Here is a 20,600-nt window from a genome sequence, read left to right as displayed (position 1 = left end):
AACGTTAAAAGCCTTTTCTCCCAAATCTGTTTACCTCCCAATGAATGTTCTTCTTGGCTGATGACACCATTTTTTTTTTTTTTTTGTGGGCTGGGCAGCGGTGGCACATGTCTTTAATCCCAGCACTTGGGAGGCAGAGGCAGGTGGATTTCTGAGTTCGAGGCCAGCCTGGTCTACAGAGTGAGTTCCAGGACAGTAGGGCTACACAGAGAAACCTGTCTCAAACACCAAAAAATGTGTATGTGTTTTCCTGCATGTTTATCTGTGTGTCATGTGTGTGCTCAGAGCTGTGGGGGTGGAAGAGGGTGTTGGATCCCCTTGGACTGGAATTACAGAAAATTGTAAGCAGCCATGTGGCTGCTGGGAATTGAACCCAGGACCTCTGGAAGAGCAGAAAGTGCTCTTACTCACTGAGCCATCTCTTGGGCCCAGCACAATCATTCTTTTCCCAGATTATCAGGACTTAATCCATATTTCTACTTCCTTATTCATTCTTCCCCTACATTTACCTATCAAGAACTATAGTTCTGCTTATTTCAAACTTCCAAAACTTCTTTATTTTCTTGTTTAGTGCCCTCACCTTAGTTCAGGCTTGCACTACTTTTTTTTTTTTTTTCAACTTCCAGTTTAATACTATCCTCTTCTAGTCCCTCCCCCCACACACATAGGTTTTTTCTTTTGAGACAGAGTCTCATTTATGTAACTTTGGCTGTCCTAGAACTGTCTAGATATATATACCAAGCTGGCTTCAAGCTCATAGATCTGTCTGCCTCTGCCTCCGGGGCTGAAATGAAAAGGTATGTACCACCATACTGAGTGAAGATTGATTTACTTTTATATGTAAGGCTGACTGCAGAGGCCAGAAAAGGGCACTGAATCCCCGGGAACTACAGAGTAAGACACAGCCTCCTTCTCTGCGTAACAAATAACTAGTTATCTTCAAGACATATGCCACTGGCTACAGAAACTTCCTCTCTATGTGCCGTGCTTTCATGGCACCCAGCAGTTACCTTTACCACTCTTCACTCATTGTACTATATGGGGACTCATGGATTCCTCACCTATTATCAGTGTCTTGAGACATCTTCATATTCCCAGTGTCAGGTAGACAATAAATCATTAGTAATGCACAGGTAAACGAGTAGATGCCAACAGTGAAATCAACTGCTAATGACTCATAAAATAAAGGCAGGGGCTAGAGAATGTAGCTCAGCAGTAGAGAACATGCCTAGTGCATACAAGGCCCTGGGTTTAAATGCAAGCATTATGGAAAAAAAATAAAAAGAAGGGGAAAAACAGAAGGAAAAGAAGGTAGGGATTCGAATAACTTTTAAAGTTATACAAGTTACTTGTATGTAGGACCTCTTCCTCTATAAAATCACAGTCATTTATAGAAGTTCTCAGGAATATTCTTTTAAAGATTTATTTTAATTGTGTGTTCACATGAGTGCTCACAGAGGTCAGCTGTCAGTTCTCTATGAACTAGACTTATATGTGGTTGTGAGCCTCCTGACATGGGTGCTAAGAACTGAACTTAGCTCCTCTGGAAGACCCATACATGCTATTAACCATTGAGTCACATTCAGCCCCATCTCAGGAATATCCTTTTAAGTAAAGTGAAGCCTATGTTTGGTTAACTCTGTCATCATCACTACTTTTAGATGACTTGATAGAAATCATGTTATTTATCATTAAACAACCATAGTTGAGAATAAAGTGGCTCTTACATGGAAAGAATTGGGGCCACGAGATCCAGGGAGGCGATGAGAATTCCCAGCTCTGCTATGGCAGCAGTTAGAAGTAAGGCCCAGGTAGGTTCCCCATTAGCTTTGCTGTGACCAAAAACCTGTGCACATGAGAAAAAACATCAGGCATGGGGGCTCTGACACAATGTTCCCATTTCAGATATCTGAAAAGTAACTTCAGAGAAATCATATATAAATGTATACAAAGGATTTTGAGGGCCTTGTACTAAAACTCTACATTGTCTCTACATTTATGATCTCCCAATTCTAAAGCTGAAAAAGGTAACATTTTTCATAAAATCTTGAGGGGAAAAAAGGCAGCAGGCACAGCAACCCATCACTCACCCTAAGGAAAGGTATGATGTTATCCTTGGCAATAGCCTGCAGCAGCCGAGGTGCACCTGTGAGGCTCTGCAGTCCAGCCCCACATGTTGAAAAGAAGGAGCCAATAACAATCACCCATGGGGATGGCCAGGATAAGGTGCCTACAACCAAATTCCCTTTTACAGCATCCCCAAATCTGGGAAAGAAAGAGTAGAGAAATTTGACTTGAAAACAATTCTAGATTAAAAGTTAGGAAGACATCCACCCAGTTACATTTTCTTGCTTGTAAGTTTTTTTGTTTGTTTGTTTGTTTTTGTTTTTTCTTTCTTTTTAAAAAAATTTTTTTTATTATTAGGTATTTTCCTCATTTACATTTCCAATGCTATCCCAAAAGTCCCCCATACCCTCCCCCCAACTCCCCTACCCACCCACTCCCACTTTTTGGCCCTGGTGTTCCCCTGTACTGGGGCATATAAAGTTTGCAAGTCCAATGGGCCTCTCTTTNCAGTGATGGCNGACTAGGCCATCTTTTGATACATATGCAGCTAGAGTCAAGAGCTCCGGGGTACTGGTTAGTTCATAATGTTGTTCCACCTATAGTGTTTTTGGTTTTCAAGACAGGGTTTCTCTGTATAGCTCTGGCTGTCCTGGAACTTACTTTGTAGACCAGGCTGGCCTTGAACTCAGAAATCTGCCTGCCTCTGCCTCCTGAGTGCTGGGATCAAAGGCGTGCACCACCACACCTGGCGCTTGTAAGTTTTTACAGTCTCAAACTGAGTCAAACATGAATACTGAAAAATGTAAAGGTAGAGGGTTTTCATAATAGCAGGCATTAGGGCACATACCTGCCACCTCAGCTTTCAGGAGGCTGAGGCAGGAGGATTATGAGTTTGGGGATAGGAAGGCTACATTTTTTAGTTCAAGGCCAGTATAGTCTATACAGCAAGTTCAAGGCCAGCTCAGGATACACAGCAAGACCCTGCCTCAAAAATAAGTTTCTGGGCTAGGGATATATAATACATCATTTACTTAGCATATTTCTGAGGCCCTATCACCACTGTGGAGGGGGAAATTAATAATACATATTAAGAAAACAAAACAAACTGTACAGTTAAAAAACAAGCCAAGCTTTACTTACAGACTTCTCTGTAATGGCAATTAATCTGCCTTGGGGTAGAAACTGGCCCACAGTTGCTTAAGAGCATTCATTACTCTTTCCTTGTGTACCAGATGCCTGGAGGCTACAAGAGGATGCAGAATGCCCCAAACTGCAGGGAGCTACCAGGGAGGTGCTGGCAACTCAACCTGGGTCCTCTGAAAAAGCAGTAAGTGCTCTTAAGCACTGAGCCGTTTCTCTAGCCTCAAGAGGTCCATAATCTTCTCTTGTTAGCATTATGCATACTTTGCATGTTTCTATCTACTTGAAACAGTTTTATATCATCCATTATTCTACTATTGATATTCTTCATTAATTTATTCACTTTACATCCCAACTGCAGCCCCCTCCTACAAGTATTCTATAATTTGAAATACTGTAATTAATATCATTATGAACACATATTCAATGAAACGTAAGATATTTTCCCTTGAGGCAGATTCCTAAGAATAATTGCAAAAATTAATATATTAAAACATTTTGATTTGATCAAGTTAATTTTGTGTCCAGCCACTTTGCTGAAGTTGTTTATTTGCTGTAGGAGTTCTCGTGGATTTTTTTGGGTCGCTTATGTATATTATCATATCATCTGCAAATAGTGATATCTTCCTCCTTTCCAGTTTGTTTCCCTTTGACCTCCTTTTGTTGTCTAATTGCTCTTGCTAGAACTTCGAGTACTATATTGAATAGACAGGGAGAGAGTGGGCAGCCTTGTCTTGTCTCTGATTTTAGTGGGACTGCTTCAAGTTTCTCCCCATTTAGTTTGATGCTGGCTATTGGCTTGCTGTATATTGCTTACATTATATTTAGGTATACACCTTGTACATACTGATGGGACCACTGAACAGTGAGAAGTAGATAAGAGTCACAGGGCTTAAAAATGACTTGGATCATGGATGAAAATGAGGGGAAACAGCTAGGGTAGAAAGATACTTACAGTCCTTAGTGAAAGGGACTGAAGTGGAGAATGTAAGAATTAGCGGCTTTCAGGGAGAGATCCACAGATATCTCACAAAACGTATGAGAGAGAAAAGAAGTAGTAAATACTAAGTAGCCTTCATGAAGAACATTAGTTTCCAATTACCACTCAGAATGCCCACGTGTTAATAAGTAGATGCCTCTCTCTTGTAGAGCAGATGCTGGAGATTTGACATAGTTTCTTTAACGTGCTCTACCTTTGGACAGCTTTCTAGCAATTCTTGGTGTACAAAGAAGTATTTAGTATTCTGACAACTTCATGTGGTTTTATGGAGGAAGGAGCTACTTTGTTGTATCTTACAAAATATCATTGGTCCTTATTATGTATATATTTACTGCTTGAGGCAGTAGGAGTCTTTAATCCCAGAAATTTGAGGTTAGCTTGAGAAACATTGCAAAAAAAAAAAAAAAAATCACATTATCATAGGCTAAATTATGCACGTATATTTTAATCCCCTTTTCAAACTTTTTTTTTTTTTGCTAAAATCAAACGTAGGGGTGTTGTATGTGCTATACAAGCTCATATATATATACATATACATTTTAGATCAATGTATACATTTTCTATTTTATTAGTTGTAACCTGGTTTCTTGATACGTGTTGACACTAGTGACAAAATGTTGTAGAAGACAGACATATGGTTGTTGTACATACTTGTCTCTGAGAACGACTCCTTCAATACATGCACCAAAAAGGACAACATTGCTTAAATCTGTTATGCTGACAGTCAAGGAAATGATTGTTGTCTTTTGGCTTTATGTAATAACTACACTATCAACAAATGAGTTGCTAGATTCATCACTTCTATAAAATGCTTTAACGATGCTTATGAAGCAGGCCAACTATCTGGCAACTTAAATGGTACTAAGAGATGGCATTATTATTAGATGAAAGTACTGATCATCCTAGTTCTATTGCATGATCCCATACCATGACTCAAACCAAGTTCACAAAAAGGATACACACGAAGGATGTGGTCAGGATGGCAAGGATGGTCCCAATAGGAATAGACTTCTGGGCATCTTTCAGATCTCCAGATCTGTTTGACCCAGCCATGATACCTAGAGGGCAAACACCAAGTTAACTTCTTAGCTTTCTGGGCACTCTGATGTTCATACTGATACTGAAGACTAGGGGTAAACAGAACACTGAGAATATAATTCCCTCTCCTGAGAAAGCTTACTCATTGTGGCTGATGGCCAACTAAAACAAGTAACAGCCCTATCCACTTACCTGTGACAGAAGGAAAGAAGATCCCCACCAGCAGCGTGAAGGAGGTGGTAATATCAGCAAGAACATATTCATGGTTTAAGTTGCCTAAGACATCAGATGCCTTGGCTGATGGCTTTTCAATTATCTCACCCTTTGGTAAATAATTACTCCAAAGATTTTCTGCAAAGGGTTGAGGGGTGGGGTGGATAAGAAGAAAGAGAATAAAAGGATAAAAGCAATATGGAAGTAATACAACTATATGATTTCTTACCCAAACAATATTCAACCAGAGACGCCTATTGTTACTATTATAATTACTGTACTGGAGACTGACCCAGGAGCCATTTACTTGCTAGGCAAGTACTGTACCGTAGCCCTCTCTCTACCTCAGCCCTTTAATGTTTTTAAAGAACCATTGTTTCTTTAACATGAACACATGTAAGTATTATAGGATGAAACATAATGATATTTCTAATTTGTTTTAAAATAATTTTACAAAATATTTTAGTATAATAAATGTAATTAACTTTTCTAACACAACTTAGTAAAAGTTAAGCAGACTAAAATCACATGTCCCATAGAGCCTATTTTTAAATTAGTTCTCAAATGTAAGCTTTTTGAAAAAAAAATTAGTATCAAAGCAGTTTTAACCTCTTAGTATGAACCTGCAAGTTGTGGACAAAACATTTAAGGTGGACATCACTCAACAAAAGAATTTCAGAAATTTAGCTGTTGAGGAAAACATAGGTGTGTTTGGTGACATTAAAACAGTTCTATTTTAGCTATCACTGAAGGAAGACCACTGGCAATTTTTCAGGAGTACATTAAGTTAGATACAAAGGCAAATTCTTGCAGTCCTAGCTTGTCAGGAACATGAGGCAGAAGGACTGCTTAAGCCCAGGAGTTTCAAGTTAGCTTGAGGAATATTGCAAAATAAAAATATTCACAAAATATTTTATCTTATCCTATGCTACAAAGTCATCTGTCCATCTCTGTTCTCAAAAAAGGGGAAATTTTAACAGCTGCACTTTGCAAGGAAGCTCTTTAATATAATTTCAAGAGAAAAACAGATATATGCAGGGCATGGTGGTACATGCCTATAATCCTGCCAGTACTCAGAAGTCTGAGGCCTAAGGATTCTGAGTTTAAAGTCATCTGTAAATACACAGGGATCCATGCCATATTTAATAGGACAGTCTTAGACAGTGGGCTGGGGTGTAGCTCAATGGTAGAGTATGTGATGCTTGTCAGACATATTCCCTGGGTTCAATCCTTACCACTGCAATCATAACCATCACTAATTAAGGTCTAGGTCATTGGCTTTAGTGGGGAAGCCACTGCCTATATTTGCTAAATGGACATGCTGTATCTGTCAAACTGCCTTCAAAACAACTATGCTTATGCTTAGGTATTAGTGCTGCTATCAGCTTTAGTCAGAGATATTTTCTTTCACTGTGGAGGATCATTAACAACTGGTCACAGTGGTAAGAAGAATTGACTATTTTATGCTGAGTCATAAAGGTATTTATATCACTCCCTTCAAGGCTCAGGGAACAATGTGGAAATGGACTGGAAGAATGGAAAATCCAGAAAAAGAGAGGTAATCATGTAGAATGACGACTTCTTGTTGTGGCTCTTGCATGTTTGAACTCAAAGCATATCTGACTACCTGCACAAGATGGGCTCTATCAATATGTCACATGAGGAGGAAGGGGGCGCTCACAAGACCCCACCCATTCCTGAGGCTTGATACCCAGCCAGTGTGGGAGGGAGAGTCATTTTCGTCAGTCTTGAAGCCACTGTAAGGTGCCCGTGCTGCTATAAGCATACCATCCATGAACGTATAATCAGTTATAATGAAATTTAGTGTGTATGCAAACTAATGAGAGATTAATGAGTATGAGTCAATATGATCAAAATAACATAATGTGCATGCATGTATAAAATATAATAAACTCATTGTTATGAGTAATTAAATACTATAATACAAAGTAAAAAATAGGGGGAGGGTGAAAAACCTAAGATGGGAACGCCTATTTCCCACCACTGTCCTTAAAGAAGAAACAACACAAAACAAACTGGGTCTAGTTAAACTCTCTAACTTACCAGTAATGATACCACTAGCCAACCCTGGAATGCCTTGGATCGAGGTGACGTTATTGTGAACAAAGTACTCATCACAGGTGGCATTAAAGAACTGACTCGAGTTGCAGAAGAATCCCCATAACTTTGATGGTACTGTCATGTTGTCAATCTCCTTGGTCTTAGAGCAAACGTCAAGGTGTCTTGATGACAGGGTGCGGTTTCCCAGCATACAAACCCTAAATCAAAGCAAACAGAGAAGAGGAGAAAGATCAAGAAGGGAAAAAAGAACAGAGAAAACTCAGTCTTTAAGACTTTTTAATGCTGGTCAGTAAAGGATAAAAACGTCATCTTGCAGGGATTTTACCACCATGGTAAAAGGAATGAACACCTTAAACTGAGGTAACGTGTATCTTCTGTCAGGGTAACCCTCACAATATTTTAGTATTTGTCTTATGTAGCTGGAGGCATTAACAGTGATTCAGTATTCTGCCCAAGATCAAGGTCATACAAATGACAGATGTAGGCAATATGATTCAAACATAAGAACTATACAAAGAAACTATGTTTAATTATCTTCCAAAAAATATTTGGCTATTCATCCATTTTCAGGCTCAAAAGAATCCTGGAGGGTGCTAGGGAGGTGGTCCAGTGGGGTTGGAGCTCTTGTTCTGGAAGCATGAGATCCTGAGCTCAGATCTCTAGCACCCAGGTCGTTTCCACACAGGCATACACATGGGCAGTCACCGCCCCACTCCCACACCATTACCACTGCCAGCAACAACAATAACATTCCAGGGAACTTCTGCTCTTATTTTTAAAAAAATGTCCAAATGCCCATATTTTCATTTGCTTGTTTTCTTTCTAGACAGGAGGTGTGGGGGGAGGGGTGTTGGAGGAAAGGAAAGAAAGAAGGTAGTAAATGAAATGTGAAGATGTTCTATTGTCATAACCTCCTGGGACTGCTAGCTCTTCTAAGTCTTCTGGCTGCTGTTGTAGGGCAGCCTGACTAGACTTAAAAGCATATCCCTCTATGGCCCAAGAGAAAACTGACTGTGACCTTAAACCTAGACCCAGTGGTAAAAAGGAAATTTAAGGATAATACAAATATTGACTGCAGCTTTATTTTTTTCCACTACCTAGAAACATAAACAAGAATGGAGTAAAAGAGTCATAGTAAAATACTTCTGAGCTCAAAACCCATGGCTCAGATTCTTCAGAGCGGCTTCATACATACACAATGAGCCACCGATCTATCACTTGGCCTCAACAACCCTTAACAAACCTAGTTTTGTTTCATGGTTTCTCAAAGGTTTGATTTTTTAAAACATATTATTCTGGAATTTTAAAAAACAAAATAGCTTGCACTGGGATTTCTTTTCCAACCAAACAAAATTGATGAAGCCCCAAAGGGAAACCTGAAGCAAAATGGAATTTTCCAAGTTGAGATACAGCTAAACTGTTGCATCTAAAACTTTTATAACTCTAAAAAAGATCTTTATTTTATGGCCCTAAGCAAGCAAAATGAAAACTTACAGTGAGATTTATTACTGACATCACACAGAAGAAATACCAAACAGCAATCAGGAAATCACAGAGTCCCACGTTCTTGCCCTACCATTAGCTGACTTGGGGAAAGTCATTCATCTTCACTGGATCTGCCTTTTTCATGATGAAAGAAACAGTTTTTGTTTTTGTTTTCCCTGTAAGCTATTTTAAATCAGCATAGTATCAATAAATTTGATCCCCTGCTGATTCATGTGACTTCAAAGGCAACTTCTGTAACAAGATTACAAATAACTCAGTGTCAACTGGCCTGTGTGTCACAAATCCACGAGACAATAGGTCTCGTGAGTGAAGACACTGCATAAATCCATCACTTGATTACTGCATATTATGTATAGCATGGAACGTCTAGGGGACATACATGTGATAAGACAGTCATTTCCTTTTATAACTGATAACTCTTAGCACTTACAGTACCAAGAAAAAAATAAACAATTTAGGTAACTCCTAAAAACAAAGATTTAGTTTATGGGTATGCGTGTTTTTGCCTACCTGTATGTCTGTGTGTGTCAGTTGTATGCCTGAAGCCTGTAGAGGCCTGAAGAGGGCACCAGATCCCCTGGAACTGGAGTTATAGACAGTTGTGAGCCATCATGTGGGTGTTAGGAATTGAACCCAGGTCCTCTGAAGATCAGCTATTGCTTTTAACTACAGAGTCCTCTCTCCAGACCACTACTGTAAAATTCTTTTGAATTGATTTTTATTTTAAAAGCAATTGAACATTGGTTGCTGGGAATGACTATGACTGCAAAGCTCTTCATGGATAGTTCACATAAACACAATTATTATTAGGGGGTTGGGGGAGCACACCTAAAGAGAGGTACCTTAATGATGGCTATGGCTGCTAGGTCTACATTTCAGAAGTGATGAAGAGGGTCAACAAGACAGTATGTCAAGAAGCTTCCTTCTGGGAAACTGGTCCAATAGGAAATCACCCCATGACATTCTGGTGGAAATGTTCACATTAGCAGATACCATCACTGACTATGTCAAAGATAGGTACGTACGGGAAATGTGGTGGAGCAAAGGAAGACTTGATGGCACCAGCATAGATAGCCAAGATCGACACAATTACACAGGCCAGAAAGAGTGAGGCAAACTTATTCACATAGCGTACGCCAATGAATACCACCAAGACCATGAGGACCAAGAAGGCTGTACCATAGACGCGCATGTTGTTCAGCATAGCTGCTGACTCCTTGAGTGCATCATCACTCCGAAAGATGGCAGCTCGGGGGACAATGTATACCTGTCAGAAAAAGAAAGAGAAGTAGAGGAGATGTACGGCCATTTCAAAACAATCAAGGAGAAGGGCTATAATAGTTTGTTTCTTTTGTGAAGGACAGCTAAACAAACAAACAAACAAACACCAAAACATTAATTTGTATCCTTCTTTTTAAAAGTGATCTTATTACTTATATGTGTACTGTTGTTTTACCTGCATGCATGCTTTGTGAAGGGGCTGTATCTTTTGTACCTGGAGTCACAGACAGTTGTGAGATGCTATGTGGGCACTAGAAATTGAACCCTGGTCCTCTGCAAGAGCAGCCAGTGCTCTTAAGCACTGGGCCTGTCTCCAGCCCTCCTTTCTTCTTTGTAATCATTTACTCTTAGACAGGGTCTGATTACCTAGCCCTAGTTGGCCCGGAACTCAAAGAGATCTACCTGCCTCCATCTCCCAAGTGCTGGATTAAGGTTATGTGCCATTCCTGGCTGCAAATTAAACACATTTTTATTTGGCTCTAGAATGTCTATAAAAATGTTATGTTGTAGATCATTTTTGTTTTCTATTTGCTATTCTGAATACTGCCTTTCCAAATGGGAACAAGAAAAATGAATCATTTTATTCAAAAGGCTATAGAAAAGATGAGTAGAGAAATTAAAAACTCATTGGTATAAAGTTATCAAAAAGAGGGGTATGGGATACAACTCAGCCAGTGAAATATTTGTTGCACAAGAATGAGCACCTGAGTTTGATCCCCAGGACTTATGTTAAGAGCTGGGCATGGTGGTGTGTACTTCTCATCTTAGCACTGGGAAGGGGAGGGCAGGAGGAACCTTGGAGCTGAACAGCTCTGCAGCCAAAGGTGTTGAGCCCCAGGCTCCGGGGAAAGACCCCATCTCATAAAACAAACTGGATGGCTCCTGAGGAACAGCAGGTGAGGAAATAGGTTGATCGCTGGCCTCTACACACATGGATTCAACACACTAGAACACACACATACAAACACACATACAATGTAGAAAAATAAACTTTATTTTACTTTTTTCCATTGACATATATACAACTCTTTTGTACTTAGATAGGAATTTCCTGGTTGAGGTGATAAAGTTGGGGACAATCAGTCAGAGGGGACAGGACAGGCAGGTGAAGGACACCTCAACCTTTCTGCTTCAGCGTCATGGTAAGGAGACAGTCCCAGGCAGTCATCACCTGATTGGTTGCCACGACTCGCCTGATCTCAGAAACCTTGATATCTAAGGACAAAATAAACCCACAGAGCTTCTACATTGTAGTCCACAGTTACTCCATCACTTACCAGAAAGATTTCAATGGCACCAAGAATATACATGGCTGCTGCAAATGTGGTGCCAAGATAAAAGCAGAGGCCCACAGCCCCGCCAAACTCTGGGCCCAGGGCCCGGGAAATCATGAAGTATGAGCCCCCAGCTACAAGACAAAATAGAATTTGAACAGCATCACAAAGAGAACTGTAAACAAGTCATAAGAAATAATTTTAAAATGTGCACAAAAAGATGTTTCAGACTTTGGGAACTTGAACGTAAAGAAGTAGATTTGCTGGGGAAGATGGTGTGTCCAATACTCTACATTCTGTCACTATTAGGGGAAAAAATGGAATCCTTCCTACAGAAATAAGATAGTTTAATAAAACATTTTATAAGCAAAGAGTGTAGCTAAAATTCAAGCACTAAAAATAGTCTAAAAGTAATGAAATTTCAAAACCTTAAGCTAAACAGCATTTGTCTCTCTGGCTTGTAGGAAGTGTCTGTCACAGTACCCTATGAACAACAGAATAAACACATTCATGTTCTTTGGAAAAGCGTAACCACAGTGATTACTCACTGATACTCTGAATTTCAAGGCTGGGCACTGACCTGGCACCACTCCGTTAGTGGCGATGGCGCTCATGGAGATGGCAGTTAACATTGTCTGTAGAAGAGAAGGATTTTACTACTGAGTGGAGCTGACATTTCTATACTACTTTCCCATGTGTGAAAGTCAGAGCACTTAGCAAACATTTTACTCTACCTACTTTTAGGAAGGGTTGCTGTATAACATATTTGAAAGGAACAGCTAGGGAGCTAACATTGCAAGGTAGGGTGAACCTACCTACAGACTAGCTACAAGGTCAAGAATACAGTAAGAAGCCGGGCGGTGGTGGCACACACCTTTAATCCCAGCACTCGGGAGGCAGAGGCAGGCGGATTTTGAGTTCGAGGCCAGCCTGGTCTACAAAGTGAGTTCCAGGACAGCCAGAGCTACACAGAGAAACCCTGTCTCAAAAAACCAAATAAATAAATAAATAAATAAATAAAATAATACAGCAAGAAACATTGGGGAAAAATTAAAACATTATCTAGTAACACAGTACAGAAAGGGCTTGAAAGAGAGTGTTGCTGTAGGTCCAGTGATTAGCTAGTAGGTGACTTTAGTGCAAATGAGAGGCAAAACCAACAAAGCAGTGGGAACAAGGAGGAAAGGGTGCATATGAAACAGCTCAGAGAGAACAGATTGGCCCTGGTGAATGGCAAAGGAGTCAAATATGACCTAGTGTTTCAAGCTTGAGAAACTGAAGTGAGGAAGGCTGTGTCCCTAAATCCTTAATGATACAGGTTATGTCTGCTTAATCTGCATAGTTAGTACAGTGGGGAGGGAGGATATAATGGTCACTAAGACAACTGGAACAGTAGAAAGTGCAGGGATGGAACACAGAACAGAAGAGTGAGCAGTTTAAATGAAGGAGAATCAGAATGGGTTGAGTGTGAGAGATAAGTCCTGGGGAAAACTGAGTGATTTTCAAGAAAGGGATAAAAAGAGTTCAAAGTAAGCCAAACCCAATCCAGGCCCTACCAACTTTATTTTCAGTACATTTTGGAATAGTGTATTCATTTTCTTTTTTTCTTTCTTTTTTGGTTTTTCAAGACAGGGTTTCTCTGTATAGCCCTGGCTGTCCTGGAACTCACTTTGTAGACCAGGCTGGCGTCAAACTCAGAAATCCACCTGCCTCTGCCTCCCAAGTGCTGGGATCAAAGGCGTGCGCCACCATGCCCGGCGTGTATTCATTTTCTAATGTTTTCTATTACAACATCAGTGTTTTCATGCTCAAATTATCCATATTTTAAATTATTTTAAGGCCTGCATTTTGTTTTGTATTTCCAAAAATCTAGGAAACCATATACTATATATTGTAATTAATGACTAATGGGTGCTTAGTGAAAATCTTTTCGATTTTAAGATCAAAATTCTCTTTCCTGTTGGGGTCATAAGCCTTTTCACATATTTTCTGTGCTTTTCTCCAGGAGGTCAAGTGCATATACTCATGGCAGCTCAAAATGAAAGCTCTAGGAGCCAGTGCACAACTTACACAGCAGCAGCAGATGAGGACAATTGCAAAGGCCTGAAGGACTCCAGCTGTTCCCACTACCCAGGTAAGACGCAGGAAGAGGATCACTCCAAAGATGTTCTGTAGACATGGGAGGTAGACACCCATGAAAGTACCCATTTGGGGGCTCTGAAAATAAAAATGCAAGGCAATGGGAAATTATAGTTAGCCATAAAAGATGCTTTGACTTACCATATTATTATTATTTTTTTTAAAGATTTATTTAGCCGGGCGTGGTGGCGCACGCCTTCAATCCCAGCACTCGAGAGGCAGAGGCAGGCAGATTTCTGAGTTCGAGGCCAGCCTGATCTACAAAGTGAGTTCCAGGACACAGGACAGCCAAGGCTACACAGAGAAACCCTGTCTCGAACCCCCCCCCCCCAAAAAGATTTATTTATTATATGTAAGTACACTATAGCTGTCTTCAGACACTCTGGAAGAGGGCGCCAGATCTTGTTACTGATGGTTGTGAGCCACCATGTGGTTGCTGGGATTTGAACTCGGGACCTTCGGAAGAACAGTCAGTGCTCTTAACCGCTGAGCCATCTCCAGCCCAGATTTACCATATTAATCTCCAAGTAGAGTCATCAGGAAGTTTAACCATTACCTTCTAAGATCTTTTTTCTATTATCTATATACATTTATAATTTGGATAACATTCCACGTTTTTACTATACCTAAACAATGAAACATTTGAAAATCTAAAAATTTCTATTCTTCAAAAATTTTTATTCTATTGCTAAAATTCTTTTCATTTAAAAACAGCGATAACTTGTGGAAACTGTTGAGAATTTAGGTTCAAATTTTTCATAATAGTTGGTAAATGAAACGGCTGGGGAAAATAAAAACTTGAAGGCCATCTGACCCCTTGCAAAGAGCTGGCCTGTGTGTATTGGCATAATTTTATTGTAAGAAAAATAGTATTACAAAAAAAGTCTAACAATTGCTGGGTATCATTATCATGGTACATGCCTATGATTCTAGCACTGGGAGCTGAGGCAGGAGGATTCTAAATCCATGGCCAGCCTGTCTTATATTTGAGGTATAGTCTCAAAGACCAAACAAACAAACAAACAAAAAACCAACCCCAAAACCCTTGCACCAGGCCTACTGAGCAGCCAGGTGGATCCACTTCACTGATGTGCTACTGGTCAGTCACATGGCTAACCCTGAATGGTTTCTGCTCAAATCTACCAAGTCAGAGGGCCTCCTCTGCCCAGCCTACCAGATAAGCAACTCCTTCCAGCAGACTCTTGTCAGTCTCACTGTTTTTAACTCTGCTTAAGTTTTGGTCAAGCATTAACTGACACTAAAAATGTTATATACTTTAACAGTTTAAAGAGCATAGGGACTAGCTTCCCACATGAAGCCAGGACACTGTGCATTCTGCCTGGGCCATGATGCCAATGCTCAGAATTGTCTGGGTACATAAAGCATCTAATACATTGTTTCTTCACATGGATGGATGCCCTGGGTATGTCTTCATCATCTTATATTCAGGCCGTCTTTATTTATCCTGGGTGTTGTGAGGCATCACCTTGGTAGGCTTCTTTTTCCCTTCAGTGATGTTCTCTGCCTCTTCATGTTCCTTTGCTCCTTGTGTCAGATTTGTATAGTTGGCCATGCGGTTGAGGAGAGAAGACACCTTTGGTCTGGTGTCCATTTCTTCCTACAAAGCCAGAAATAATTTATGAAGGATACTGAAATTCAGCAACAAAATACTCTCTACCAGGAAACAGAAAAGTAGATGATAAAATCTTTAGCAGATTAATATTTTAAGAAAAGTCTTCTGTGAGACAATTTTTCCCTCACATTTGAAAGACTGTGCAGAGCTGAGGGGACAGGTCAGTGAGAGTGGCTGCCAGCATATTCAAGGCCTGGGGTCCAACCCCAGCGCAGAGATGGAGAAAAGACCACGTTTAATTAGGGCAACGAGTTAAGGTAGGATACAGAGTCCTGACACTCAGTAAGGATTTTCCTACACATGTCTTATGCTTGTGTTCTCATTTGTTCCCCTCCTCCTCTGCCTTCCCCATTCCTTCTGACCCTCTTAAGAGACTAGGTTCCCCCTTCTTTCCCTAATTAGTCCCCACTTCTGCTTTCAGGTTACATCATGCATTCTATTATCTGGTCTTCACCTCTCTGCCCCTTAACATCTCTTCCTTGCTACTCACAGCCTGTGCTCACCCTCTCTCTCCCCTCCCTCCTACCGCCCCCCATCCCCAGTCTCCTCCTCCTCTGACACACACATGCTTACATATACATAGGGAGAAAACATGCTACTCAGCATCTGTCTTAGTTTGGCTTATTTTGCTTAACATGATGACTGATACTTCCAAACATTTCTCTGGAAATGTGATGATTTCATATTTCCTAGTAGCTGATGAATTGCATTGTGCAGGTTGGAGAGACAGCTCAGTCAGTGGGAAAGAGCCCTTGCTACTCTTCCAGAGTACTGAATTCAGTTACCAGCACCCACATTGGGAGGCTCACAACTCTCCTAACTCCATCTCCAGGGAAATATGATGCTCTTTTCTACTCCCACACAGACACATACATATATAATTACAATATTACCTCAAAGAGTGCCAAATTTTTATCAAAATATTCATCTCCTTCTTCATAGTTGGAATTATTGAGATAAGCATTTCGGGCTTTTTTATGGCCGTCATCTGAAAAGAAAGGAAAACATTAGTTTTTCATGGGTACTAAGACAGCAGCACCAATAACGATGTTGCCTCTGTGTTAGCAGAAACCACTTCAGATTCAAGTTCAGCTTGAGTGGTAGACCTCAGTTAGCAGTGCTTGAAGAATGTAATGGTCTGGCAAAAGCAAATCAGGAAACCAAAGGAATCAACCCAAAGTTTTTTCCTTAATACAAAGACCGCTGGGGGCCCTTACCCTTGAACTAACCCACAAGTATTTCTTTCTTGGTGTGTTATACTGCTCTTGACATGGGCTACTTTACAAATTGTTAATGCTGATAATGGGAGAAAAAGCTGTTTCCAAGGCTGTTTTTGATGTATGTGAATGTGGGGTGTGTGTAGAATAGTGCACAAGTGAGAGGACAAGCTGGTAGAGCTGATTCTCTACTTCCACCTTTGTAAGGTATGGAATGCAGGTTGTCAGGGTTGCTGGCCAAGTGCTTGTGGAGCAGTGTTGCTGACCTCCTTCCTGATGCCTTATCACTTATAATAGGTGACTTCATCTTTGATGATTTTTAAAAAATTCTTTGATAATTTCACAGGATGTATTTTGAATATATTCAACCCTCTCATTGCTTCCAACCCAGCTTTCAGCCTGCTTCCTTTTTTTTTTTTTTTTTTTTTTTTAAACTTTCTTTCCCATGAGGTCCAGTTTGTGTTGCTTAGTTACTCTGGAGATTAAGGTATGCTCTGGTGCGTAGTCACACTATTAAGGTCATTACCAGTAAATGACAACCTGAATCTCTTCTTCACAGCAATCATTAAATGCTAATAGCTCCTTGGTGCACTGGTGCTAGAATTACACATCCCACCACATTCCCACTGTGCCGGATTCTGGCTGGCTGGAGCTTGTGTACTTCTTGTGCACACTTTAACAGTCACTGAGTTCAGATGCACGTCTGTCTGGAAAACAGTTTCCTTTAAACCGTCCATGGCCTTCAGCTCTTACAATCTTCCTGCCCTGCCACCCCCTCCATCAAAACTCCCAGCCTTGAGATAACATATCAAAGTTCAATTTGGGGCTAAGCACTCTGTTGTCTTTTGTTGTCTGCATACCAAGCAGCTGGAAGTCAGCAGTAGTTTTTGAGTCTCACCATGAGGCCCAGACTGGCCTCAAACTCTTGACTATCCTTTCTCAGTCCCCAAAGTAGTAGATTATATATGTGTCTCTTCATGATCAGCATCTAGTATATTTTTGTATGAACCCTTCCATATTATTTTTATGTTGACAGCACCTAACTGGAATCTAATGAACTACCAAACAAAGAAGAATCCAAGATCCTGAGACAGCAGAGCTTGTGTTATATGAATACTTCTTAATCTTTAGCTTTTTAAACTGTACATAAGTTACATAATTGCAGTCTGACAGGAGAGAAGAGAAAAATGTATGCTATTTAAAACTAAGATTTCTATTACTAAAAAAGATACTAATATAAAAATTAAAGAAAATTAAAAGCACTGTATATTACTTTAAATCTATTAGAGGAGCCTGGCAAAAGGACAGCAAACTCTAGAGATGAGTTCTAGAGATGACATGAAGAAGCTCCCAGTGGCTATGGGAAGAGCACTTAACAGGAGTGCATGAGACACACGAGACATTCAAAATAATCATTTTTAAGAAGTCAATTTTGCCCAGTTTTAAGGAAACAATATATACAACTGAAAAATCATAGAAGAATCAAGTAACTATGCTGTATGTTTTGTGAGAATTACACTTGAGGATAATTATATAGCTAAAGGCTAGTTATTAGTTAACTTTTTTTAGAAACACATTGTAGCTAATTTATGACACATGCAACAGTACACAGAAAACCTCTGCCAGTTTGCAAACCTTTGTAAAAATACCAGATCTAGGCAGTCATGTCAATGGCTATGAAAAGCATTGATAAGGAGCTGAAGTCTAACCTGGCAATGAGTAACGGAAGGCAATCATGAGCCTGCTGGCCAACACTAACATCACGGAGGGCAAGATACTGCTCATTCTGTGTATTCTTAGCAAAAGCATGGACATTCAATCTACTAAGCCTCTCCAGGAATGAAGAAAATATAAAGGAAAATACAAAAATACATGGTAAGCATACTCAAAGATGTAATCACCACAGTCAGAAATAAGATAATCTAACTTCTTCAGTAAATCACAAGCTAAAGAGAGTAAACTTTTACAGATTAAAGCTTTTGATGGGACTGAAATCTAATATATGATCTTTGTTAGAACCTTGGCTCAAATAAACGTGAAAAGACATTTCTAGAACAGAGAAATGTTGGGCTAGAGATGACACAACTGCTCTTCTAGAGGACATGGGTTCAATTCCCAGCACACACACAGCAGCTCACAATCACCTATACCTATAGTGACAGGGGATCTAACACCCTTTTCTGGCCCATGGACCAGATACACTTGCTGTATATAGGTACATATGTAGGCAAAACATCCAAAACCATAACATAATATAAAAAATTAAAAACAGGGAAATTTAATTATATACTTAACTGGAAACTGTTGCATTTATTGCTCTTGGGTTTCTGCAGGACCAGGAAGCACCAGGGTACTAGGTCACTGGCTCCACTGGAATCTGAGAGTCTGCAAGAATCTCTAGCTCCAGTGGAATCAGAGGTCAGTGAGTATCCTGGGCTTCAGTGCCCAGGGTCCCCTGAGAAACTGGAGCGTTGGCTTAAGAGGTCTTTAAGGCCGGGCAGTGGTGGTGCATGCCTTTAATTCCAGCACTTGGGAGGCAGAGGTAGGCGGATTTCTGAGTTCAAGACCAGCCTGGTCTAGAGAGTGAGCTCCAGGACAGCCAGGACTGCACAGAAATACCCTGTCTCGAAAATAAAAAAAAAAAGGGGGGGGGGGTTAAGATTAGTGTGGGTGTGGGTTTGAATCCTGAGATCTCAGTGGTCACTGAAGGATCTGGAGTTTACACTATTGTGGTCTCTCAGGGGTTCCTTAAGTGCCTAGAGCTTTAGCCACAGCCCCCAGATAGTACCCTGACTCAGTGGATCTATCCTGGCTCCAGTGGATTCACAGAATTCAGGCAATGAAGGAGGCTCTGAGCCCACCTGGCTGTGTTGGTTCTTCATGTGCTGATCCACCCTTAGTCTTATTGCCACACAGCTATGACGGGATTACCTTGACAACTACACTTGACAACACTAAATTTCTCCAGTCCACACAGCTGAATTTCATGCAGACAATCCTTTGGGAAGAACCACAGAAACACCACAGAATATACTCCAAAGATGGCGAAGTCAAAACTGACAGTCACACATACTCTAAGAGAAGCATATAACAACATCAAAGAAACACAAACACTATGACACAGCTGTGTTCTATGACCCATCCCAACAAACCAACTCCCTAAAGATGGAACCCAAAACCATGTAGATAGTTGAATGTCTAACAAAGAATTCAGAGTCTTACTTTTTAAGAGACTTAATAATGATCACACAGAAGATTCAATTGATGGACACATTAAGGAAATCTATCGTAGACTTCAACAAGACAGTCTCAAAAGTGAATGCAACAGTAAATTGGAGGTAAAAGTTCAAAAGATAAAGGAAGCCGGCCCTCGGGAGGCAGAGGCAGGCAGATTCTGAGGTTGAGGGCAGCCTGGTCTACAAAGTGAGTTCCAGGACAGCCAGGACTATACAAAGAAACCCTGCCTTGAAAAAGCAAAAAAAAAAAAAAAAAAAAAAAAAAAAAAAAAAAAAAAAAAAAAAAAAAGAAAAAAGGGGAAAGAAAACAAAAAAATTAAAAAAAAAAAAAAAAACCACCAAAATGAACAGAAACACTTGAAGTAAATGAGATGGTCAAGCAAATAAAAACAACAGATGCCATCATGGACAGACAAGAACAAGCAGAAGAATGATTTCAGAGATGGAGGACAAAGTCAAGAGAGCAATACAAATGAACACACATATACTTTTGTGTGATAGACACATGAAAATGTAATTGATAGTAAAAGCATGAACCATGAAGTGAACCTTGGGATCAGAAAAACTATTCTACCTGCATGGATGTATATCATCACTGAGATGTATATATAGCATTTGGAACTGGACAGATGTCTACATAGGAACATTAATATAGCTACATGATGATTCTATTTGCGACTTTATTACAATAACTTTTTTTGAGATAGGGTTTCACTATGTAGCCTAGAACTCACAGGTTTTCACTCTTTCCTAGAACTCACAATGTAAACCAAG

General features: G+C 40.1%; 1 protein-coding gene across 1 annotated transcript in view; it reads right to left on the bottom strand.

Annotated features, from left to right (window-relative positions):
• Positions 1 to 20,600, bottom strand: part of Slc12a6 (solute carrier family 12 member 6) — a 100,221-nt gene that overhangs the window by 14,180 nt on the left and 65,441 nt on the right. The window contains exons 3-14 of the mRNA XM_029468319.1: positions 16,267 to 16,361; positions 15,227 to 15,358; positions 13,672 to 13,818; positions 12,182 to 12,236; positions 11,605 to 11,735; positions 10,072 to 10,313; positions 7,523 to 7,737; positions 5,438 to 5,596; positions 5,167 to 5,265; positions 4,859 to 4,916; positions 2,091 to 2,265; positions 1,728 to 1,846 (exon numbers count right to left, since the gene is read on the bottom strand). Coding sequence (XP_029324179.1) covers positions 1,728 to 1,846; positions 2,091 to 2,265; positions 4,859 to 4,916; positions 5,167 to 5,265; positions 5,438 to 5,596; positions 7,523 to 7,737; positions 10,072 to 10,313; positions 11,605 to 11,735; positions 12,182 to 12,236; positions 13,672 to 13,818; positions 15,227 to 15,358; positions 16,267 to 16,361 — 1,627 coding nt within the window. The remainder of the gene's footprint in view (positions 1 to 1,727; positions 1,847 to 2,090; positions 2,266 to 4,858; positions 4,917 to 5,166; positions 5,266 to 5,437; positions 5,597 to 7,522; positions 7,738 to 10,071; positions 10,314 to 11,604; positions 11,736 to 12,181; positions 12,237 to 13,671; positions 13,819 to 15,226; positions 15,359 to 16,266; positions 16,362 to 20,600) is intronic.

Source organism: Mus caroli, chromosome 2 (genome assembly GCF_900094665.2).
Source record: "Mus caroli chromosome 2, CAROLI_EIJ_v1.1, whole genome shotgun sequence".
NCBI lineage: Eukaryota > Metazoa > Chordata > Mammalia > Rodentia > Muridae > Mus > Mus caroli.
This window is presented reverse-complemented; position numbering and strand designations above follow the sequence as displayed.